The sequence below is a fragment of the Hydra vulgaris genome, chromosome 14, assembly GCF_038396675.1.
Source record: "Hydra vulgaris chromosome 14, alternate assembly HydraT2T_AEP".
NCBI classification, from domain to species: Eukaryota; Metazoa; Cnidaria; class Hydrozoa; order Anthoathecata; family Hydridae; genus Hydra; species Hydra vulgaris.
The window spans coordinates 20,201,978-20,229,612 of record NC_088933.1 but is presented as its reverse complement, the minus strand read 5'-3'; the positions used below and the strand labels follow the sequence as shown (position 1 = coordinate 20,229,612).

Genomic DNA, 27,635 nt, shown 5'->3' with positions numbered 1-27,635 from the left:
ATGGGTAAAATATTCGATGGGTAAAGCGTTCAATGTGTAAAACATTCAAAGCAATAAGCTGTATGGTTGCCTCAATCAACTAATCTAAAGTTGTAACAAAAGACTTGCCACTTTCCAGGTGCAACTTGGCATTGTTTGAATTTAATATTTTACATTTATTGATGGCGTCAGGCTCCCTGGGAGCTACCACCGAGTTTAAGAAACTTCCAAACCGTCTCAGAGCAATTATTCAGAGTGTTAGAGTTGTAACTTTATTAATAAACAACAGAAAGAATTCCAAAGCCGCTATCATGGTAGCATAAACAAAATTCTATTAATAGAGTTAATAAGATTCAGCATCCAAAAAGGTTCCAGGTTAGTCAACAGATATTTTATTGCTAATATCATTTTTTGTTGCATTTGGACGCTCTAAGCTTTTACACTATAAGCTGGCAGTCATACATTTTGCTCCAAGACATTGATATTGGCATTGTTTTTTACATGGTATTTTTGTATTTGTGCTGCAGTCACATCAAATGATGTCAAGAACGTGCATTTAGGTTCCTGGTTGAAAAAAGCTTATGCTGAAAAATTAATAAAGAATTTTTTCTGGTTGTTTGGTTAAACTTTGGTTTGGTTAAAATCTATTTATTGGAAAAAAAGTATATTGAAAAAACATATTTTTAAAGTAAAATATTCATTTGTGTTTTAACTTGCTGCTCCTGTAAACTTTTCTGTCTTTATCATAGGTACTGTATTTATAGGTACTAAAACATTATTTTTTTATTTTGTAATAAAAAAAAGTTTGAACAAATAAAGTGTATATAAGTTTGTACACACAAAAATACAACCTTTTGGTTGATGGTAGTCAATCTGGTTGAGTTTCTATTTTGGAAGTTGTGACATATTTTGGAAGTTCTCACATATTCTAGCTTCTTTAGCTGCGCCAAAATGCAAAAATTATAAAAATAGTTTATTTAAAAAAACCTCTACAAAATAATATGAACATATATTAATAGTAATAATAATAAAAATAAAAAAACCTCTACAAAATAATATGAACATATATTAATAGTAATAATAATAAAAATAAAAAAACCTCTACAAAATAATATGAACATATATTAATAGTAATAATAATAAAAATAAAAAAACCTCTACAAAATAATATGAACATATGTTAATAGTAATAATAATAAAAATAAAAATAATAGTCAGTTATTATTAGTTTCTTGCATACTTATTTAAAACACTTGTGTTAACACTAGATACTTGATCTTGTGTTACAAAATCTCGGAAGACTGTAAATAAAGTAGAGTGAGTTCGCTTCTTTATTCAACAAACTTCAGTACAGTTATCAGAAAAGAGTAGAGTTTGTATCACAATCATCTCATGCATTGATAAACAGAAGACATTTTTTCATACCACATAATTGACTATGAGAGATCGCACATAATTTTATTTAACATGCAAACCAATGTCGCATAAATTTCATTATCATTAGAAATGACTATTAAACATTTTCTATTTTGAATAAGTATATTTATTTTCAAAGCTATTGTTTTGCATCACTGTCACTTTTACATTCCATTACAACATGACTTTTTTTCTCAGCTTTATATATAACTTTCAGATCAAATTTTTTGATCAAACGTGTTTACCTTTTTACCTTCTTTATCAGTTTGTAATCTAAAGAAATCGCAAATCACCTTCATCCAATTGCAACCAAATTTTGAAGATTCAATCACGTTAATAAGCTATTCATTCTATCCAAAATTAGAAAATTATTAAATGATAAAATTATAGAACCAAGTAATTCACCTTGGAGGGAAAAAATTGTCATTACGACTAACAAAAGACGCAAAAAACAAACGAGTGCTGATTATTCCCAAACTATAAACAAATTCACTCAAGTAAAGTGCTTTAACAAAATAATATAGAAACCATTGACATCAACTATCAAATTAAAAAAACTATCAGTCAAAAAGTGAGAAATTGTGCTAAAGGATGCTTTACATTCAATACGTTCTTTACTTTTAACTGCAACAAATGAAACACCAAGCGAGGTTGTAAATGTGTAGTTTTACTTTTTCATATTTCAAATAATTTTTTATTTGAAATATGAAAAAGTAAAACTACACATTTACAAGTATAACTTTAAAAAAATACACAACATTATTTACTAGATTTCAAGGATAGTGATCCATTAGTGGTGTTTCCAAGGTGATAAGAAAGAGGCATTGCACCCCCATCCCCCCCTAAAAAATGACAAGTTTAAAAGGTGTTTTCAAATAAAAATTTAATTACTTTGTAATATGGGTTTACCTTTTATAGTAAAATATTTCATACTTATATATATATATATATGAATACATATATATATATATATATATATATATATATATATATATATATATATATATATATATATATATAAATATATATATATATATACATATATATGACTGTCAAAAAAGTTGAACATTTAAGGAGCGCTGCTACATTGACTGACAAAGAGATAGATCATGCAATGAGTGCTGCTACATCAAATGAAGGTTTTGGTTAGGGCAGGCAATCTATCACAGGGTGTCTGTCAGATCAGGAAATTAGGAAAAACAGGGAAAAATTAAGGAATTCAGATATCTGCAAAAAAATCATGGAAGTTTGGTTAAAATTTGAAAAATCAACGAGTTCCAAAGAGCTGATGTTCGAGAAAATAAAAAGAGACAAACTAGAATTTTTAAAGCACCTTAGTTCCTTAGAACAGTAACAGTAAAAGGATGAAACTTAATTGAATAATGAGTAACACGAGAATGAATTTTCGTAGATGGCACAAGAAACGCTAGCTCTGTAGAGCAGTGCCCATAATAGTATTTATAGAAAAGAGAAAGAGAAGCAACATTACAATGATGTGATAATGGTTGGAGGTTGGCTGCAAGAGCAGATCCAACTATGTTTACAATGCGTTTTTGCACCTTGTCTAAAAGAGTCAAGGCATCTTTGGAAGATCCACCCCAGATATGACAACAGTATTCCATAGAAGGACAGATTTGAGATTTATGGAGATAAAGAATAGAATCCTGTGTAAGAAAGTGGCGAACATGATAAAGAGATGCAACCTTAGCAGATGCTAATTTTGTAATGGATTTGATATATGATTTTCAAGAAAGATCGGAAGTAAGAGTTAATCCTAGAAGATGAAGGGTAGATAACTCATCGAGTACATTACCGTTTATAAATATAGAAAGATCTAGATTATTGGGATAAACAATAAGCTGAAAAAAATTGAGTTTTATCTGAATTAAAGATCACCAGCCACTGTGAGCCCCATGCTGTAGCAGAAGTGAGATTCTTTTCAAGCTCAAATGCCCTCTCCAAGCAATCAGAGAGTGTTGGCTACTTATCAAGACAAGAAAAAATGGTAGTATCATCAGCGAACAATGCCACTATAGATGTGAGAATTTCTGGGAGATCTTTAATGTAAATTAAAAAAAAAGTATATGACCATGAGTAGAACCTTGAGGAACGTTTGAAGTCACAGAATATGAAGAAGAGTGCTGTCCATCAAGGACAAACTTTATACTACGATTGGAAAGGAAGGACTCAGTAATCTTAAAGATGTTACCATATAAAGCGTAAGAAGAAAGCTTATGAAGAAGACCAGCATGCCAAAACTTTATCAAAAGCTTTTGAAATAAATGAAAGTTTACATAATTTAAAATAAAATCAGGGAAAACAAGTACTCTTAGGTGCTTAATGCACAGGAGGGAAAGTTTATTAATTTTTGGAAAATTTTCCTACCCACACACCCCATGGTTATTAAGACACCTTCCCCCCTCCCCATCCACCATTTATTAATTTATACTGTTATCAACAAAAAAAAATCTCAAAACTAAAAAAAAGCAAACAGGAAAAGTATATATCAGTCACTGATAAGAATAAAAACTTTCAGTGTTGGTTTTAAAAATCTTTAATCTCTAAAAAATCATGTTATTATCAATTTGTCAAAAATTAGGTTTTCAATTATTTCTTATCATAGTATAAAACTTATGTCAGCATACTAAATTCTATTGAATTATATTGAAACAGCTGTTAAAGATGTGCATTTGACCGCAAGCCACAGTAGAGTTAAAATGTTTATTTGTGTCACCCTTTTATTTAGATCCCTTCTTCAACCGTTTATTAGATCAAGGCTGAAATTACACCTCCTCCAGTTGCTGTCTAAACCCGTTTTTGATGTAATGACATGATCTATTTAGATAATCAGTCGATGTATGTACTGAAGCACTCACCCTTATATATATATATATATATATATATATATATATATATATATATATATATATATATATATATATACACACACACACACACACACACATATATATATATATATACATATATATATATATATACATACATATATATATATACATTTGTATACAAAGGAATCTTATATTTTTCTTTGACTTTATTATGTTGTAATTTTTGATTTGATAGGTGTACTGCAAAACGATTGTTTGGTTAGTTTGCATATGGTTTATTTCTGATACTTATTCAATAGGTAATAATTTATAAGTTAATACACAATTAATATCATATATATCTTAGTAATTAATTTGTAAGTATTTTCATAACTGGTTCAATTCTAATAAAATAAGAGTTACAAAGTAGATGTGCGAGATAAATAAAAGTTTTTAGAGCATGAAAAGACAGATATAGAAACAAGATGCTGAATAACTTTTCAGAATGGCAAATGAGAATGAGTTTTGATTGATAGAACTAGAGATGATAGCTTGTTTGAGAAGCGTTAATAGATCAATATTGTCAGAAAAAAGAAAGTGATGAAAATTTATGACAATTAGAGAGCGGCTAAAGTTAGGCAGTTAGAGCAGGTTCAACTTTTAAAATTTGCAATGCTATTTTGAACCCTGTCTAAAAGACAGGGTCCAAAAAAACATCGTCAGAGGTCTAAAAAAAAAGAACATCACTAGAGTAACCACCCCAAATATGAAAACAGTATTTAAGACAGGGATAAATTAGAGGTTTGTAAAGGTAAAGAATAGAATCAGGAGTAAAAAAATATTGATTCTGAAGAAAAGCAACTTTAGCAGATGCTAACTTTATATAGGTTGTATATATAATTTCCATGAGAGGTCAGTAGTGAATGATAATCCAAAATAAGTAAAGATGAGGATTTGGTGAGAGGGCTGCCATTTACCAATATAGGAATGCCAATGATATTACAATAGGTGTTTGCATTAAATAACTGATTTTTGATTGGAGTTTAAATTCACAAGCCACTGTAACGTCACTGTAAGCCTAAAGTTGTAAAAGAGGGAGAGATCAGACTAAAAATGTGCTGCAGTTAAAAGAAATAATTTAATTATCACAAAATCCCAGAAACACCACATGAAGCAAACGTATGGAAAAAACCAACATTCCAAACTTTATTATTAGTTTTTGATATGTTAAGAGCAATAGTCTTTGCCTCGCAGCCTCCATCTAATGCATGTTAGAATCTTTAAGTTGGAGCCGTTAGCAAGTCAGCCATAAAATGAGTAGATTGGAATCTGTATTGTTTGTCAGAGAGCAAGTTGTTAAACTTGAGATAAGATCTTATAAATTTACTGATTAAAAACTCATAGGTCATGCTAATTATACCTAAGCAACTTAGACCTAAGACCTTAGAAAGGTCTTTTATTTCGTTCTTTAGAGTTTTTTAAAATTGAAACCACAAATGCCACTTTCCAAACAATTATTAGTTCAAATTAAGTTTTTACAGTTGCGTTGTAATAAGAAATAAGATGTTTTAGAGTAGGAATTAAATTTTATGTATTTTTTTCCTACATTTTTATTTAACTTTTTACAAAAGCACTATAGTACCCCTATCATAAAAAACGTATAACAAATATTTTTCGGCATAATTTTTAACCAAAGTTCTTTTGTCTGACACCCCAACTTTTGTGCGTTTAAAGTCATATGAAATATTGTCTTGCAGATAGGGGAAGTTTGTGTACCTAGGGCCTCTCCACTTTATTTGAAAACTATAATATTCTAAGTTTCAGTCAGGTTCAGTTTTTCTGTCAGGTGATTAGTTATAAAAAAATTTTAATTCTATTTTGTTTCTCACAGTGTCACAGCAACAGTGTCACAGCAACAGTGTCACAGCAACAGTGTCACAGTAAATTATTATCAGAAAATGATTTTTGAAAGTCTAAAGTAAAGTTTTTCTGCTGGTTTTTTGTATATTATTTTACAATCCTAGAGGAAATGGCTTTTGTATTTTATATTGTTTTTTATGTAAGTACTAAATGCAATGTTCAATAAGTTTCCTCCCAATCTGAGTTTTTTAATAGATGACATTTTATGTGACACTATGTACATGTGTTTTTTGTGACACTATCTTGTACCTATGGTCGTATATTTTATTTATCTAGGGCCTTATTTGTGTTTTTTTGATAAAGAATTTGCTTGATCACATGGTAGATTGTTTAACTTTGATTGGTGCAGAGCATTTTTTTGAGGATGTTTTTGATTATCATATTAGGTGTAGACTTATTGCAATTTTGTTAAGAACTATCAAGATAAAACATTTTTAAATGTTGAAATTATAATAGCGTACGTTTCGGTGACATCAAATTGTTTCTTTGTCTGAATATCACTTCCACGACCACCTGCGTTTTTAGGAGATTTTATCGTTTCTGTGCAATGTTTTTCCGAATATCAATCCCACAATGCCACAATACTGAAAAAAAATCTTTTAAAATACAAACTTTACGCTATTACTCTTGAGTCCTTAATACAAGAGGGAGGGGGATAAACGAAGGGAATTTTAGGCCAGATTTAATAAAAGGAGGAGGGGGGGGGGATTAATAAAAGGGTGGCTGGGAATTTTTTTTATGTTACAATATAAGTATTTTTTATAAAAAATATCAGTTTATGAATATACCGCAAGCGTGGCTAGCAGTAAATTGCGCATTTTCTAACAGCTGTTTAATAAAAATTTCAATAGGTATTAATGAGTCGATATAATTTTTCTACTTTAGCGAGAAATAAATTAAAAACTCATTTCCAATAAATCGAGATTTACTTGGTCGGTGGTCTTTAAAGCCTGTTTACACTGAAAAATTTTGTTTTTATCAGTGACTGAATTTTTATCAGTGACTGAAATAATTATTTTCTAATTTGTAAGGCCAATTTTCAATGATTTTTTATTTTTTTTGATAACAAGTAAAAATTAATAAACACGGGGGAGGGGGTATTAAGAAGCTTGGGGTGGGTGGGAAAATTTTTTAAAAATTAATAAACGTCTCCCCCCCCCCCTTTTTTTTTTTTATTAGAGAGTAACACTAGATAAATTTCTCGAAAACAATCTAAGATTATACAAACTTTTAACATAATTTATGTCTAACATTGTTATCTATTTATTATGAAGTTAAACCTAATGTTCAGAGAGCAGCTATAGGTAAAATAGCTGATGACGCTAGGTACAATTAAAATAAATGTTATTGTACCTAGATCAACTAATTTTTAAACCCTTCTACATTACAGACTTTTATATTTTAAGTTATTATATCTATCTTAATACAAAATAATTAGTATAGAGATATCAGCCTCACTTTTTTTAGTCAAGTCCAGGGCATTGAATTGAGGCATTAAAAAAATCCGGTCCTTAGTATACAAGGTAGGAGTGTATACTTGGATACACTCCTACCATTTGTGTAATTGTTGATTAAAAATGTTGATTAAAAATTGTTGAAAGTATTTTAAACATTTAATAACAATAAAAATTAAAATTACTAATTTATAGTTATTAAAAGTTTAAAAAATTTAGCACAATTTTCAATAAATATTTACAAATTGCTTGCAACTTGACAAATATTTGCATCAAGAATGCTTATTAAAACCTTAAAGAAAATAGTTTTTCTTAGCATAACAAAAGTAGCATGCGTTTACATCCAGTGCTTATTCACGTATGTTATTCATGTTACATTCATGTGTTTAAAGAAATGCCTTTTACAACAAGACGCTATTTAAAATCAACTCCTTATCTTCAGATGTACAATCTTATATCCGAAGATCACATTGCTTGTGTTATCTTCGGATAACACAAACATATTTAAATGCCATTATCATGGAAAACAATTTTTTTTTTTTAATCTAACGTTTGGTTAGCAACCAAAAATACTTTTAAATGTCAAACATTGAAGTATTTAGATTAAATGTTGTACTATTAATAACATGCCATAGAGTTACATCATGTTATTAGGGGTCGTCCATAAAGTACGTACGCTTTTTTTCGTCCACCCCTAGCATTTTGCAATACGCTTTTTTGAGTACCCTCCACCTCCCTAAAAGTACCTACGTTTTTAACCTATTTATCTAATATTTTGTGATATTTTTTTAATTTAGTGTCTCCTTTCTTTTATAAATGACCCACTGCCCTCCCATCTCATATACGCTATTTGCAGACCCCCTCTTCCCCTCCGAGCGTATGTACTTTATGGACAATCCCTTAGTTTTTAATCAATTGTATTCCTCAACAAAACTAGTCAAAATAAACAGAAAATTAGTTATATATTTCTGCATTTGAAAAGAAAAATTTTTTTTTTCTATTTTAATAAAAGAGCAAAAAAATAAAAAAATAAAAAAAATAAATATTTAGGTGACCATACCACTCCACCATTACCAAAAATCAGATTTGGGTTTGTCTTCCAGAAAGTGTTACTTAAGTTGTTAATTACCAGAAAACAGAGAATATTACGAAAGAGCAAAAATTGGTTGTGAGAAGACTTAAAAATCCAAAAGTCAGGAAAACATAAAAGTGGTAGAGAATTCCAGAGCAAGGAATGTGGTAAAAAACAATTTGAATGAAAGTTTTTAGAAAAAAAAGTTTTAAGAGAGAATGTATAGTAAAAGGATCCAAACTTGCTGAATCAAGTAAAACTTGCTGAATCAAGTAAAACTTGCTGAATCAAGTAAAACTTGCTGAATCAAGTAAAACTTGCTGAATCAAGTAAAACTTGCTGAATCAAGTAAAACTTGCTGAATCAAGTAAAACTTGCTGAATCAGTAATCTAAATTAAAACTTGCTGAATAATGAGTTTTGCAGGGGTTAATAAAACAAGAGAAAATAGAGTAGATTTTTCACACAAGAAGCATATAAATGAATTTTACTTGAAATTAGATGTTTACAAAGTTGTTGGAGTAGATGGGATAAGCCTATATGTCTTAAGTAAATGTCATAGTACTCTTTGTGAACCATCAAATTTAATATATATAAAATCATTGACTGAGAAACAATTACCTGAACTCTGGAAATCAGCAAATATAACCCCAATTTTTAAAAAAGGTAATACAAACAATGCATTTAATTACAGGCCAATCTAATTGATCTCTACCCCATGTAAAAATTTGAAATCAACCATTCGAGATAAAACTACGGATTATCTAATAAAAACAGCTTATTAAATGAAAATCAGCATGGGTTCAAAAAAAATAAAAGCTGCACAACAAACCTATTGGAAACTCTTGATATCATAACAGATGCAATAGAAAATGGCCACACAGTTGATATGTTATATCTAGACTTTGAAAAGGCTTTTGATAAAGTACCACACTCTCGTTTGATCACTTAACATCAATCATATGGTATCATGTGAAATTACCTTAGATGGATAGAAAACTTTTTAACCAACAGAAAACAAAGAGTGGTCTTTGGCGACACAATCTCAGATTGGTTACCAGTTATCAGTGGTGTACCAAAGGGATCAGTTTTAGGACCGTTGCTGTTTTGATTTTCATTAAGGATTTGTCAGATCAAGTCAAAGTTCCTACCAAACTTTACGCTAATGATATAAATAATATAATGACATGGTCATCTATCTGGTCATCTATTTGGATTTTTTTCCCAATATGTAAAGTTGTGCATATTGGGAAAAAAATCCAAATGCTAGGTTTATAATGACTGATATTGATTGCAATTAAAATTATAAATTATGTAACATAGAAGCTGAACGTGATTTAGGTATAATAGTTCAATCGGGTTTAATATGGCACCCACAGGTTGACAAATTATTTTATAAAGCTATGTTGAATATTATGGAATTAACGACACTAGAAGAACATACATGGTGAACATACACAAGAAGGACATACACTACATGGAGATCTTATTCAACATTTTAAAATTTAACATGGCCATGATAAAATAAATTGGATTACAAACAATTATCAACATATATCAAAAGGTTTTATGCCAGCACAAATTCAAACTGAAAAAACCTTTTTTGCGGAAATGCCTTCAGAACAACTGACCATCTGAAATAATAGAAGCTGCTTCAATAAACAACTTTAAAAATAAACTAGACAAACCTGAATTTTGAAGAAACTATCTGAATAAAACATAAACACAAAACAAACTGAGCTGTTACAGTGCAATATCTACTGTAATTGCACTTTGCAACTATTAACACCAGTTGTTACAGCTATACCTTATTATTATTAATTGATTACTTTTAGTATTTTTTTAAGTATTTAATTAATTATTTTTAGTAACATTTTTGTTAGTTATGCTATAATGTTTTGTGTCATACATCAGAGAAACAATCAGTTTTCCAGATATTTATTAATTATAACTTTTTTAACTTTTAGTATGTATTTGGAATGCTTTTTTTATGAAAATAATTGGTTTAGTAAATATATATAATTTTGTTTTGTGTTTCTTTCTATTTTCTTATATAAAAAGTTAATTTTTTACTCTTATTTTTTGTGATATTTCATTCTTATTTGAAAAGTTTAAAATTCGCACTGAAATAGCTCCAAGAGAGCAAGTAGTTATAAAATGAAGCTTTCGTAGTTAAAACTTGAATGAATGAGTTCGATATAAACTTTTTTTTTTGTTACTTAACTTAAATTCAAACATATTTAAAAAGTTGTTTACAAAAAAAGACTTTATTATTATTTTTGTTTAAATTATATATTTATATTCAAAGTTTAAAATGGATTTATAAAAGTATTGCGTATTTTTTTTTTTTTTTCAATATAATTTCCAACAAGGCTGCAAGCAACCATTATAAGAGTTGGAAGTTTTTGAAAAAAGATGAAGTTTATAAAGCAAGATAATAATTAATAGACGACTTAAAAGATTTATTACATCAAGTTATAAGTAAAATTTGTCATTAAGGTTGCACAAACTTTAGTTCAATGTCACTTTTCTGGCTTTTCTTGAAGCAAATTCACTAATGACATCATCAAAATCAATGTTGTTTGCCACTTCATTTTCAATTGAAATTATAGCCAAACTAGACAAACGTTCTTAGCCCATTGTTGACCTCATATAATTTTTTATGAGCTTAAGTTTACTGAAACTTCTTTCACTCGTAGCAACTGTGACTGGTATGGTGAGGAAGATGCGAATAGCAACTGCCGTGTTGGGATAAGCATCGGTCAAAGAATATTTATGAATGAGCTTCACTTAGCGCTTCTTCTTGATTGGAAAGCCACCATCAATCCGCTCTGGTTACCTTTTTCTATGGCATCTTTAATAATGTTGTCCACCCCAACTCGAAGATTCTGAATGGAAGCCTTCAATCCTTTCATTTTTTTTGCGGCAATGTCAATTGAAATGGTTTTTGACTGAAGCAGTTTGTTTTCCCAGTCCATTAGAGAAAAAATTTGACACCAGAAATCCAACAAACACAAAAAATTGAAATCAATTTGAATGAGAAGTTCTTTTACACTGCTAACTGTGACAGCATTTGTCATGGGATTGTGGATAATGGATTCCAAAACTTGAAGAACGTCTTTGATTTGTCTGTGCAATGGTGTGATTGCTTCTTTTTTGGCAGACCATCTTGTGTCACTGTTTCCCTTTAATGAGATGGTCAACATTTTTATCAGTTTTTCCCATCTTGACGTGGAGCTTGAAAAAAAGTTAAAGATGGCTTGAACCTTTCCAAAAAACGTAATCATGAGTGGGGAAACCTCAGCAGCATGAACACCAACAAGATTTAAAGTGAGAGCTGCGCATGGAACAAATCTTGCTGACTCATTAAGAAAATGGATGTGAGCTTTGACGTCATTGTATTTTCCAGACATATTGGCTCCATTATCATAGCCTTGGCCCCGGCAATCGGAAATGTTTAGATCATCCTTCTCCAATTTTTCAGTTATCTCTGTTGCAAGACCTTTTTCGGTTTTTTGGTGAGATTCAATGAAGTCCACAAAGCTTTCCTTAATTGTGCAGGTTTCATCACTGATGTGGACATACCTGATGATCTGAGTCATCTGCTCTTTGTGGGAGGCATTTGGAGTGCAGTCAAACAGAACAGAGTAGTATTTAGCTTCTTTGATGTTTGACAAAATTTCGTTCCTGACTTTCTGCCCAAGTAACTCAATCAACTCATTTTGAATTCGAGGAGAAAAGTAAGATGTTTTGGTTTTTTTTGCTTTAACGGACGCAATGTGTTCAGCCACTAAAGGATAATAATGGCTAATCAACTCAATTAAGCTCTGAAAAATGCCACTGTTTTGTTGACCAATGTCTTCTGTTGTTCCCCCAAAGGGCAAGATTGTTCTTGGCACAAAACAAAATTGCATCAACAATCACTTTCAAGATGTCTCTGCACTTTTTCATCTCTCCACTGATAACTCTCTGCAGATCAGAAAAGAGTTTTCCAATCAGAATAGCATCTTTGGTGTTCATTGCTGTTTTCATGCTCAGGAATTCTTGGGTTTAGTTTTTTCCAGTCACAAAACCCTTTGGAAATTTCTGAGAAATTGTTGGTTTTTGTTGTGGAAAATAACAAACAGCAAAAACAAAATAAAAAATCTTTTTTGTTGCTGTACTGCAGCCAAGTGCGAACAAATATTTGACTATTGGGATGAATTTTTTCATACCATTTTGAGCTGAAGTGTTGCATTCTGTTGTCAAAATCACACAGCGTGTTTGGGAAAAATTCTCTTCTGTCTTGCTCTGGCCTATGCTCAATCAAAAAGCATCTTGTTTTATCCGTTATTTTAGGCCATGTTGCTAGATCCCTGTGTTGAAAATTTTCTCCCGAGGCCACTGAGATTTCTGAATGAAATTCATCCTCGTCCATTTCAGCTGGGCCTGAAAGCTGGGCATTTCCATCTTCCCTTGTTGGTTCTGAATCAGTTGTGCAAAATTCTTCTTGACTTTGGCCGATGAAAACCTCCTCTTCAATTAATTCCAAATGATGATTCGAACTTAAGTCAATTATAGGATCTGTTAAATTGGCATTAACTTCAGTACAAATATCCTCTGAAATAATTTGTTTTTCCACTGAGTTTGTTACCAAACACTTTTTGAAACAGTTTTGTAGTTTCTCGTCACTTTCTTGGCGCTGCTTTCTTTTCTTCTTAAATTCAGCACCAGATGATTTTTTGGTTCGATTCATAATAGAATCATAATGTTCAAAGGTTATCAAAGGTATGTTAGTGTTAAAGGGCGCTCTTTTGTTCAGTAAATGAGCTTTAATATTTAGGAGTTTGTGTCAAGAGGCGGAATTTTAATTAATTCTCTTATCGACGCCGTGAAAATATGTTTAGCGACGCCGCGAAAATATGTTTAGCGACGCCGCGAAAATATGTTTAGCGACGCCGTGAAAATATGTTTCATAAACTGATTATTCTTTTTTTAATTTATTAAAATTTGCGCCCTCCCAATTTTGGCGCCTCATTTTTGGCCCCGCCCTTGGTACGGCCCTGCTTATTAATGAACTTTGTATATGAATCATTTAAGTTAGTTAACTCGAAAAGTAGAAATATTTTGTTGAGAAGACAAAAAGACTGTTTAAATTAAATAACTTTGATCTTTACTTATGTTTCTATATTATTGAAACGCATTTAAATAAAGTAACAAATCACTGCTGGTGATTTTTTACAAAAATATTAATGAACAATATATGTATTTTTTTAATATTTATATTAGTATGTATTTTTTATTATAAATGTCTTTAAATAAAAAAAAATTATATCAACTTTTTTAATAAACGATTTAATTTTTTTTTCTTTTGTTTACATTACTGTGAAGAATTAATAAGAATCTTTTATTTTTATTTTTAAATGTGAGCATTTGGTAAACAATCGCTTTAGATGTAAGCTGTTTCTTTATTTAAAAAGCTTTTCGCATAATATTATATTATAAAAACATAAACGTAAAGATAAACGTTTATTTATTCCAAAGTTATTTATTCCAAATATAATTTCGAATATCTTATTGTTATAGATTATTATTTATTTTAGTTTAGTTTTAGTTTTTTTAATTTTGTTTTAATTTGAAGATTTGTTTGGTTTTTTAATGATTTTTTAATGATATAAAGTTTTTTTTTTAAGCTTCTTTATAGTTAATTTTTTTAGCGCGTTTTAAAAATGTGTACAAACTTTCAAAACATATTAGCAGTTGTGGTTAAGTCTTCAAAATCACAGAGTATACAAGATTATAATAAAATGATGAGATTATTACTAAAAAATTAAATAATAAATAAACAAATTAACTAAATAGCTAAAGTAAAATTTTACAGTTCTTTTTTGTTGTTTTTTTTTTTTACAGTTTTTTTATGTGGTTTTAAATGCAGTTCTTATAATGGTCATTTAAACTAATCGAGTTTGATTTAAAATAATAATGTAAGAACATAAAAAAAAAATCTTTAATATCAAATTTTTTACCTTAATGGCCCTGGCAAAAATGTTATAATGATTGAACATTTTGCGTTTTTTTAATTATATACAGGGCCGGGGTCGTGAAATAAATTAACCCCCATAATACAATATTGTCCACAATTATTTTCGTCGCGTCCTTAATTATTTTCGTTGCTGTCCATAATTATTTTCGTCGCGTCCACAACTTTTTTCGTAATAAAAATACTTTAGTATATTTATCACGAAATACATAAAGGCAAACGAAAACAATACAAACATCAATCATTCGAATGTCGAAACAGAAGAACAAACAAAAAACAAAACTGCAACCGAAGAAAATATTTCTACACTAAAAAGAATGATGAATAGCAACGAATCAAGTCGATCTATTGCAAATGCAACAGGTCTTTCAATTAGGACGATTCAAAACTGGATACGAAAACTTGAACAAGATCAAAATACAGTGCCTAAAAAGCGTGGCAGAGCAGCACGAGATAATATTGAAAGAAAGAGAGAAATTGAATTATTAATTAATGCAAATAATGCATTAACTACGATCGACATTGCAGAATTGATGCCCGAAGAACATAAATGCTCGACAACTACAATTAAAAGAGAATTAAACAAATGGGATATATACCAGTAAAAGGCTTAAATCGGTCGTTATTGCGAGAAATTCAGCTCACGTAATAGCAACAAGGTTCACGTTTTGCAATCATGTTTCTTTTCTGCAAAATTCTGATATGATTTATATTGATGAAACCGGTTTTAATTTGTACGATTCACGACATCATGGATATAAATTGTTGGGAAGTACCCCATATATTACAGTCCCCACACAGAGAGGAAGGAATGTTAGTTAAAATGCGCCATTTCAGTTACGGGATGTAAGGTAAGTATGGGTATTAAGGCCCGGCGGGTAATAAGGCCCACTAATCCAAACTTAGGGAAAAAATAAATTATGAAACTTTTTTTCGACATTAAAATATTAGAGTTATCTGGTTTCATCACTGGCAGCAAAAAAAAATCAGCATTTCTTTACATTTTCATTTTTTTAGGTGGGCCTTAATACCCATACTTACCTTATTGGTTTTAAAATAAAGGTTGGGGCCTTTAATACTGCTAGCATGAACGAGTGGATCGAACAAGATTTAAGACCAGCTTTAAGTGATCGAAGATATGTTGTAATAATGGACAATGCGCGATTCCACCATTCATCGACTGTAGAATCGGCATTTCGAGAAAGCAATTGTACTATCCAGTTTTTACCACCTTACAGCCCTCAACTTAATCCTATCGAGGAGTTTTTTGGTGTAATGAAAAATTTATTCAGAAGGATACAACCACGACCTAATAATCCACAAGAAATGATTAACATTATTAATGAATACTCTTTTGAAAATTATTATTCTCACATGCGTGAGTGGGTGTTATAAGGAATTCAGCGTAATAAGTTTATGTGAATAAATTATGCTTGAATTTTTTTTCTTAATTTACTGCAAAACATTTGAAAAATAAAGTATTCTTATTACGAAAATAATTGTAAACACGACGAAAATAATTATGGACGCGACGAAAATAATTATGGACTGCAACGAAAATAATTATGGACAAGACGAAAATAATTGTGGACGATACTGTAAATTAACTTCCGTAGCGTAAAAAATTACCCGGGGAATTAATATATTTCAAAATAGATTAACTCTCCTTGAAATAAATTACCCCTGTCGGCGGAACAAATTAAATCCCCATAATATTTTAACTCCTTTGGAACAACAACTTAAACGAATTACGAAAAAAGTATTTCAACTTGATATTTTCCTGTTTGTTCTTAAATCTGTTAATTTGCTATTGATATGGATATATTACCAGTAGCACTATATATATCTCAAGCATTCTTAAATATTTATACATTCGATATATATGTATATACATATATATCGAATACTACTATCTATCTTCTATCTTATTGCTCTTTTCTTTTAAGGTCATTGAACACTCTATTTTATAAAATACATATAAAATTATATATATATATATATATATATATATATATATATATATATATATATATATATATATATATATATATATATATAAATATGTATATATATATATATATATATATATATATATATATATATATATATATATATATATATATATATATATATATATATATACAGTGGGTGCTCATGTTATTAGAAACACTGTCTTTTATTTTAAAAATTATGTGTTGAAGGTTATTTATTATAGAAATAAAAAGGTTGCAGACTATTTTTTCGTAACTTTTGAGTGTTGCGGTCTATATTTATTACAAAAAGCATACTTATTTATATTTTTTTTTAAATAATTCCACTATTGTACAAGCAAAAGATTACATATTGGTGATTTATTTTAGTATTTTGTTATCCCTCCCTTGGCACTTATTGCCGCTTCTACACGTCTTGGCATACTTTCTATGCATTTTATTGCATTATTTTGAATATCTATGTTATTGTGCCAGACTTTGATCATCTTTTCAATTAATTGTATTTTGTTGGTGATCATTTCAGAAGCAATTCCCCTTTTCATGATCTCCCACAGATTTTCAATAGGGTTTAAATCTGGTGAGTTTCCAGGCCATGGTAGCACTGGAATTTTCTTTGCTTTTAGGTACTCTGTAACCTTCTTTGCTTTATGGCATGGGGCAGAATCATGCATAAATTTAAATTTTTGGTTCTTTGGGAACCATTCCTTCAACTGTGGTACCAATCTTGTGTCAAGAACTTTTATGTATTGGTCCTGGCGCATAGTTCCCTCAACGATATATAAGCGCCCTGTTCCATGTCCACTAATGACAGACCATACCATTATACTTAGAGGATGCTTTACACGTTCTAAGATGCAGTCTTTGTGGAATTTTTCTCCAGCTCGTCTACGCACAAACTGTGATTTGTTCATCAATATCTGGATTGTCGATTCATCCGAGAAACATACCTAAACAACATCAAAAAAACTTATAAGTCAAAGTTTTAATGTAGGCAAATCTCTAAATGGAATGTGTACAATTATAAATGAAGTACTTACATTTTTCCAGTCATCGACGGTCAAATGCCGATGACTTTTAGCCCAAGCAAGGCGTTTTTTTTGTAGCATTGCTAGAGTGAGCTTAGGCTTTTTAGCAGGTCGACAGCATCTAAATCCTTGTTCTTTGAGTCGGCGACGAACTGTCATTGGAGATACTGGTATTCCAGCATCTTGTATTAAAGTGGTTAGTATTCGCCTAGGCTTATTCCTATTTTCTAGGCAAATATCTCGTATTTTTCTATCGTCTCTTGGCGTTGTTAGCCGTTTTCTACCACAATGTCCTGTTCGTTGAGGAGTATAATCAGCATTTTTGTCCAGATTTTTTTTTATTCGGTTGACTGTTGCCACTGAAACCTTTGTCATTGATGCTATACACCTTTGAGAATAAGAAGTATTCTTCAATAATGCTCCAACTTCTCTTTTTTTTGAGGGTGAAACATCTTTTGCCTTTCCCATATTGAACAAAACACGTGATTCTAGTAAACCGTTATAGAAGTCAAATTATATGTAAAAATATTGATTTAATCATGTTTAACTGTAAAAAATAGACACATAAATAGAACTCAATAACAAAAAAATAAAAAAATCTTTGAAAACTTTAAAAAGAGAGCAATACACAAACAGCACTTCACGCGACAACAACACAGGTATAACTGCCAAAATTGTCAAAAATCGGGAAAAACACTATAACTTCATAATGAGATGAAATGCAATGTTGCCAAACTCCCAGATTAAAGTAAAAGGTACATACATACTATTTGTAAAATAAAAAAAATTATTTTGTTAAAATGTTTTGTTAATTTTGAACTTTATTCACAAAGTTTTTAAATTTGGTCGTGTTTCTAATAATATGAGCACACCCTTTATATATATATATATTTATAAATTTATATATATATATATATACATATATATATATATATATATATATATATATATATATATATATATATATATATATATATATATATAAACACATCTACAACATACAATTACAACAAGAAAGGATTGTTTGAGTTTCAGAGAACTATCTCCACTTCTAACGGCAAGAAATGTATTATTAAAGATTAAAGAAAAGATATACACTATGTGAGTACAGATTATAATGATGCATAGCAGCGAAACATATGCAATAAAGGTGATGTCCATCTAATCGAAAGACAAAAATCAGATGGGTGTGCGGTGCAACTCTAAAAACAAGAAAAGAAGTGGTGATCTTAAATAGAGATTATTAATAGTGAGTGTATCTGAGAGGGTGCATCAGGGAAGATTAAGGTGGTTTAAAGTTGCAGATGATCATGTATTAGCGTCCAGAGTTAAAATTTTCAGACAAAAAAATTAGAAGTAGAAACTGGAAACCTGGAGACGGTGTGTTACAGACGACATGAAAAAGCAACAGTTAAGCAAAGAAAATGCTTATGGTTTTATACATTAGAGAAACAGCATTATCAGTATAATGATATTTCTATATGTGAAACTGCAATATAATATTATATATATATATAAATTATGTTAGTGGGCAATTCCACTGTTACTTACGGGACGCAAATAAACATTGCATTAAACCTGTTGTAATCAGTTGAATATTTCAAGCCAAATATTTAACCTACATAAACTGGCTACTTAAATTAAATTAAGTAGTTATTTTTCTGCATAAAATTATTCAAAAGATTGTTTTAGCTTGTTGTGGACTCTAAGGATAAATGTCAATAAGTAAATTATTAGTTTTTAACTTTTTATTAACTAAAACAATAAGTAGAAATATTAATTCAAAAACAATAATAATGTTCAATTTCACCACATTCTCCCCGACATCTTTAAGTTTTAAGTAGTCAATTGTTCAAAGATCTAACTGATTTGAAGCCGTGCACTTTCAAGTTGATCGTCTTGGTAAAATATCATTTTCAACCTTATTGGACATGGCAGGTTGAGACTCACTGGATGTCGTAGGAAGATCCAATGACATAGTCTCATCTGGTTTTTGTAACTGGTGTGCAATCTTATCTGGTTCTTGTAACAGGTGTACAGTAGACTGTTCCGATGAGCTTAGATTCGCTGTTTCCAAGTTAATTGTAGGTGAGTCTTAAGTTTGTACCTGGTGTGCAGTAGATTTTGTAACAAGTATGCAGTAGATTGTTCCGATGAGCTTAGGTTCGGTGTTTCCAAGTTAACTGTAGGTGAGTCTTAAGTTTGAAACTGGTGTGCAGCTTCATCTGGTTCTTATAACAGGTGTGCAGTAGATTCGACAGTTACTTATAACAGATTTCACAACATTTTCTGAGAATAGTAGGTTGCGAGAAGCAATCATTCTGATAACACCAGGGTGGCATAACAAATTGTGTAAAGACAATAGAATAGACAACCTCATTGCTGAAGAGTACATACAGCTAAAAGTATCGGGTGCAATATTGTCTATTCTTTTTTGGTAAAAAATGTCAAAGCTGTAACAAGAAAGCATAAGATGCTGTTGATATTATTTATCATTCTTGATTTTACTTGTATTGTTCTTATTAAACATAAACAATACAGATTGTTGATCACTTAAAAGCTTGAAATCTTCCCAGTTAGTAGATGGCACTAATGCGAACAGATTCTATAATAGCGCATGCCTCTGTTTCAATGGGGGGATATTTTAGCTCGGATCGATATAACAATTGCAAAAAAAAAGCAACTGGTCTGCCATTTTGATTAAGAAGTCCTGCGATAGCTGTATTAGATGCATGGGTTTCTAATGGTTCATTCTCATTAATAGAACACTACAAGCTGGGCATTTATATCTAGGACGTACAGTGTTTCCACAAAAGAAGCAAACTTTTTTTTTGAAGGAGTTGTTACTGTTAGGAATGGCAGCAGATGCGGTGAGAATTTCTCTATTCTCATTAGAAACAGATGCTGTAAACGTAGGTGTTTGGTAAACTGAGAATAGATAATCTTTAGAATACTTTTGAGCAGATTCGTAAGTTCTAGCTTTGTCAAACATAACCTCTAGTGTCATGTCTCAACTTTTGAGAAGTCGTTGTTTGATTTCATTAGAAGCTATACTACTGATAAAGGAGCCACGAATTGCTTCTTCTTGGTATTGTAATTAAATAACTGCTTTAAAGTTACAATCTTTGGCAAGTATTTTAAGTGCTTGGATGTACTCAAAAATCTGATGAGGAAGAAAATTAGTTAGAATTCTTAGTTTGTCAATGTTTTCTTAAGATAACACATCTAAAAATTATTCAAAACCAATGTTTAAACTTTTGGTTATTTGATGATGTGTTTGGAGGTGATTCAAATTGTGCTAGTCGTAGAGCTTTGTCCATTTGTTTTTTGTTACTCAATGAGTAACAAGCTAATAAAATTGTTGTGGACTCAAAGGATAAATAACAATAACTGAATTATTGCTTTTTAACGTTTTATTAACTAAAATAATAATAAGAAATAATAATAATAACAACAATAATAATAATACTCAATTTCATCACAGCTATTTATTTAAATATCTTAAATCAAATTAGATATCGTTACTTACGAGGATAATTCCACGCTTTTATCAAAATATAATTTAGCGACCATTTATATAAAAAGTATGACGCATAACTTTAATTTGAAATTTAAAACAAACAAAAAAATTTAAAATTTTTTAACATATGGCAACCAAATGATTACTTGTTTGAATTTATTTATTTTATCAAAATAACTCATTTATTATTTATTTTTATTTGTAATTTATTTATAGTTGACACATATGGTTGTTACATTGATAGCTCTATAATCGGCTAATTTAAGTCAGCTGACACTTATCCTTCAAAAATAAATATAGTTATAAATGTAAATTGTAAGATGATCAATAAATACATTAACAACAATAAAAAAAAATAAAAAGAAGCCAACTAGAGTGGCTAAAACCGACAAAAGTATAAAGATTTCATTTTACTTTAGCTTATTAATGTATCCAACATCTTTAATAAAAACCATGGATAATTTGCATGGGCATTCCAGTTTTTTATTTTAAGTTTAAATTCTTTCAAAGATAAAGATGTTTTATAATCATTCGGGATTAGTTTACAAATTTTTGGTCCTAGGTAAGATGGAGATTCCGATTCATATTTTGTTGTACAAATATTGGTGGAGTTAGGCTTTTCATATCTCATGTTTGATTCGAGAAACTTAAAAATACGATGAGAATAAAAAATTATTACGATTGGGGTTACAAATATTTAACTCTAATTAATATAATCAATATTAATATAATGGGACTAAACATCTACATCAATGAAGATTATTCTCGAGAGAGAGCAATTATAAGGAAGAAATTGTTTATTGAGGCAAAACAAAGAAGAGAAAAGGGAGAAAATGTCGGATTAAGGTACGATAAAATTATTAAACTAAAAAACGTATCTACAAAGAAAGATATAGTTAAGTAAAAAAATTAATTTTTATTATTATAAAAGAGATATATAGATATAAGTAAAAATATTAATTTTTTCCATCATAAAAAAGATATAGAAATTTAATTACAAAAATGGCTGATAAAATAACTAAAACAAAAACTTTTGAGATTTTTGATAAGAAAAATACACTTCTTTTAAATGAAAATAATGATCCTGATATAAATCTTTTTGAGGATATTGATATTGAGTCTTGTTACTGTAATGTTGAGGAAGTTTCTTGTTATATAGGCTCAACGCAACCATCATTTACGTCATTAACTTTAAACATTAGAAGTCTGAAAAAAAGTTTTGAAATTTTTAAGTCTATGTTACATAACATAAACTGTGAATTTAAGGTAATATGCCTTATAGAAACTTGGTGTCAAGATGAAGATTCCAATAATTCGAATCTTCAATTGACAGGGTACAAATCAATTCTTCAAACCAGAGGTAAAGGTATGGGTGGCAGTATATGTTTTTTTATCCACAATACACTGCAATTTAAAAAAGCAGAAAATCTTAGCCATTGTAGTGAAGAATGTGAGTCATTAACCTTAGAACTGATTGATAATAAGAAAAAAGTACAAAACGTTTTTTTAACTGCAATATATAGACCACCTAGTGGTAATATAGAATTGTTTGAAAAATATTTAGAACTGTATTTAGAAACGGTAAGAAATAAACAACTATACTTAATGGGGACTTCAATATAAACCTTTTAGTCATAAAAACTGATATTAAAGTTAAACGCTTTATAAATATTCTTTATCAACATGGTATATTACCATTAATTAACAAGCCAACTCGTGTTACTCATCAAACTAAAACACTCATAGAAAATATCTTTACTAATAATTTTTCAAAATATAACACTCAAAGTGGGATCATAAAAACGATGTAAGTGATCATTTTCCAATCTTTTGTACTTCTAATTCAATATGCAAAGAAAAATCTGATGGGATACCAAACAAAGTAATATATATAAAAAAAAGGGACGCAAATAAAGCTTATGAACATTTTATCTGTGAGTTCAGTAATGCTTATGAAAAAGCATTTCCAAAACAAGAAAAAAGAGTCAAGCTCATAAATTTACAAAGTCCATGGATTTCACAAGGCTTCATCAAATCTTCCAAAATAAAACAAAAACTCTACGAAAAATATTTTTAAAAAAAACCCTATAAAAATGAAAAAATATATAAAGGTTATAAAAACCTTTTTGAAAAACTTAAGAAACAAGCTAAAAAAAATTATTATTCAAATCTTTTACAAAATAATATTAGTAATAATATAAAAACATGGGATGTTATAAAAGAAGTAATAGGAAAGGAAAAGATTGATCCAGGTAATATCCTGCCAAACCATTTAAATATCGATAACAGAAACATTGTTATTAATGATCAAAAAAAGATTGCTGAAAGTTTTAACAATTATTTTACTAACATCGGAAACACACTAGCTAATAAAATAACTCAAAGTAAAAAAATATTTAAATCATATTTAAAAGAAGTGGACTTTGTAATGGACGAGTTTGACTTATCTTTTGATGAGCTTCGAAACGCATTTAAAACAATACAATCAAAAAAGAGTCCGGGCCTTGATGATACCAGCTCTCATGTGGTTAAAGAAGTTTATGATGTTATTGAATATCCGCTATTGTATATCTTAATCTCTCATTAAAAAGTGGAGTTTTTCCTGAACACTTAAAATTAGCACGCGTAGTTCCGATATATAAAAGCGGAGATAACTCTACTTTATCAAACTATAGGCCTATCTCCATACTTTCATGCTTCTCGAAAGTACTAGAACGCATTATGTACAACAGACTTTTTTCATACCTCCAAAATCACAATATCCTTTTTAATAACCAATACGGATTTAAAAAAGACCATTCAACTGAACATGCAGTAATAAAGTTAGTCAACGAAATTTTGAATGGGTTTGACAAAAATCAATATACACTTGGAGTATTTATCGATCTGTAAAAGGCGTTCGATACAGTGGATCACAAGATCCTTCTATACAAACTTAGTAATTATGGTATAAAAATATTGATTTGGTAACCCTGAGTCCTTTGCTTTTTCTTGTCTATGTTAACGACATATTTTTGTCTTCTCGTATACTGAACTTTATTCTTTTTGCAGATGACACCCAAGCTTTCTACACCCACTCAAATATTAAAACTATTTTTAAAATAGTAAATCAGGAGCTTGAAGAGCTAAGCGATTAGTTGAAAGCTAACAAATTTTCCTTGAACATTGAAAAAAGCAAACACATTCTTTTCACAAAACCATCAAAGTCAGACACATTACCATTAAAACTTCCGGATATTTTAGTTGACAAAACAATATTAAAAAGAGCATTTTCTGTGAAGTTTCTAGGAGTCATTCTAGATGAACATATTAGCTGGAAAGAGCATATCATGTTGTTAGAAAATAAAATATCTAAAAGCATTTGGACTATGCATAAAACTAAGAATATTTTAAATAAAGTATGTCTTAAAAGTTTATACTTTGCATTTGTTCATAGCTACATTAGGTATTGCAATGTTGCCTGGGCAAGTACTTACCAATCAAAGCTAGCCTTCCCAGTAAACACAGATTGGTTTAGAATTGGTCAATATTTAATCAAAAACGGTCGAAAAATAGATAAAAAGTTTAGCAACCTATTATTGACTAAAAATTGACGCTTGATTTGAAACGTATATTTCAATCTTTTTTATATATACGTTTACTAAACGTCGATCTAACGTTTTGAATATCGACTTACATTAGTCAATATTGTAAACCTTTAATCGACCTTAATTAAACGAAAACATTTGTAGATTTAAAATCTACGCTTTAATTTATACGTTTATTTAACGTCAATCAAACGTTTACAATATTTACTAATATAAATTGTTATTCTAAACGTCTGATCGACGTTTAATAAACGTTTATTATATTATAATATAGCAATATAGCCATTGGTCAGAAGACTCACATAACAGCTTAAGTCACGCGGTTTAAACAGGCATAATTAAAACGAAATAAAAAAAATTATTAAAAAATTACTTTTTATTGGCTAAATAATTAATTTAAATGCGTTTACCAGATTCACTTCCTTACAACAACTGAAAGCAAAACGACTGATTAAAAAATAATAAACGAGTGTCGGAAGCTAAAATGTTACAAATCTCTTATCGCGACAATCTACCTTCTTAAATGCCAACAGCTTAATGGATGTTTTAGAAATTATTAATTGCAACATTGACACAGTTAAAAAATACGAGTTGCTGGTCTCTTGTTATGAAAGTCCTGCTGCAAGAACTTCTTTCCTAAGTTTTATAAACAGTTTAAATTCATTTTGTAAGCGCTAGTATGATACCAGTAGCAGTAGGTATTCATATTTGCATTAATCAAAAGGTTTAATAAATAAATTTTTTTACTTTTTTATTTTAGATACATTTTAGCTTAATTTAGTTACACTTGCTAAAGAAAATTGGTAGAACAGAGCTGGTAAAAGCCACTGCATATAATATGGCGCGACTTTCGAAATTTTCCACGTTTATTTTTGCCAAAAATAAACATGGATGGTACAGGAAATTTGGAAACTTCCATTCAGGAAATCCTCTATATGTAAAGTTGTTCTGTGTAATTCCAATTTTATTTTATGAATGTACATTTGAATTATTTAATTAAAATAGTTTTTTGCGGTTACAAATCAGGTTACGAAATCAGACGATCAGGATAAGAATGTAGAAGATGATGTTGCACAAACAGGTGCATGATAAACAAGTGGTAGACGGTATTCTATGAAGATTTTTGATAATGCATAAACCAGTGATCCAAAATATTTGTTTATGAGTTTATTAATTTTATAAGTAATCTTAATAATAATGTAAACTTTTATTTTCTGCTGAGATATATTATATATTTAAAAAATATTTGATAGAAATTTTTTAATATAATACTTCCACTGCCAAAAGCTTGATCATTTAATTCTTTTTAATTATCGAAACATAAACAAGCATAGTGCACAAACATATTTTCTCTAAACCCCCACTATATGAAAATATTTTATATAAGTTTATAACTTTATAAATATTTTTATAAAATAAAGGTATAGTATACGTAGTATAGTATAAAAGTTTATAAACATATTATAATAGTTATAAAAAATATAAAAAATAAGATCAGGTCTTTTACAACTATATCTTATTTATAAATTTCATTACTTTTATAACTATATCCTATTTATAAATTTCACGATCTATATAGCTCTTATTACTTATTTTAAGTTAAAAAGTTATAACGTAATTTTAACTAATATTAGTTTTAAAACTTAAATAAATTAAATTTACGTTAACTAAATCAAAGAAACTAATAGACAAGTTTAATATACGTTTGCTAAGACTAAATCTAAACGCTTTATGTACGTTAATTAGACTAGATTTAAATGTAAATTAGACAAAATCTAAACGCTTTATATACGTATAATAATCCTATAATAAACGTCTAAAATACGTTTGAATATAGACGTTTTACGGACGTTTGTTCTAAACGTTAATCTGGATTTCATTCTAAACGGATAATTGACCAAATCTGAACGTTTTGTTGAAACGTTTTTTGACGTTTAATAGACGTTTGTGTGTTTACTGGGTTAGTCTATAAAAAACAAAAGCAAGCATGCCGCATATTCACAAATGGATATGTTAGTGCTAAACAACTAATGAAAGAACTGAGAGTTCTTAATATTTATGAACAAAACATCTTTAGCATCCTTCAGCTTATGTTCAAAGTAAAAAATAATTTGGTCCCAAAAATATTCCATAATTACTTCCAACTTATTGATCATAAATACGAAACAAAACATTCTAAGCAGAACTTTTATATTCCAAAAATGTCTTTGAGTCAATCCCAATTCCCAGTATCTAGAAGAGGGCCACAATTGTGGAACTCATTTCTCACAAATGAGATTTAAACGATAAACTCTTTTCAACATTTTAAATGCGTTGTTAAACAACAGTTACATGACCTCAACATTACTGAAACAATCTCTTATTTTTAAAAAAAACTTTCACACGTCTTGAAATTTTTTTTTACTTTCTATTTACACAATAGAAATGATTATGGTTATATTTATAAAAATGCATTTAATTGTATTTATATTTATAAAGATACATTTACTTGGCTATTTTACTTATACGAGTTCTTATATTTATATATATTTAAATATCTTATAATTTGTGTTTATCTTATATTCAATTGATATTGATTGTAAAACATAATTGAAATTAACGGGGCAAGATGATAAGACCATCGTCTTCTGCTTGCTCCAGTCAATTTGTTACGTTAACAGTTTTGTAAAAAAAAATTTTATATAGACGAAAAAGATTATATAATAATAATAATAATAATAATAATAATAATAATAATAATAATAATAATAATAATAATAATATATAATAATTAATTTAACTCCCGGGGTTTATTTATTTCGAAATAGATTAACCGGGGAGTTAAA

General features: G+C 29.3%; 1 protein-coding gene across 1 annotated transcript in view; it reads left to right on the top strand.

Moving 5' to 3' along the window:
• LOC124819229 (latent-transforming growth factor beta-binding protein 2) overlaps nucleotides 1–27,635 on the top strand; it is a 72,979-nt gene that overhangs the window by 15,909 nt on the left and 29,435 nt on the right. Inside the window, exon 2 of the mRNA XM_065818540.1 lies at nucleotides 4,480–4,543. Within this exon, the coding sequence (XP_065674612.1) occupies nucleotides 4,480–4,543 (64 nt within the window). The remainder of the gene's footprint in view (nucleotides 1–4,479; nucleotides 4,544–27,635) is intronic.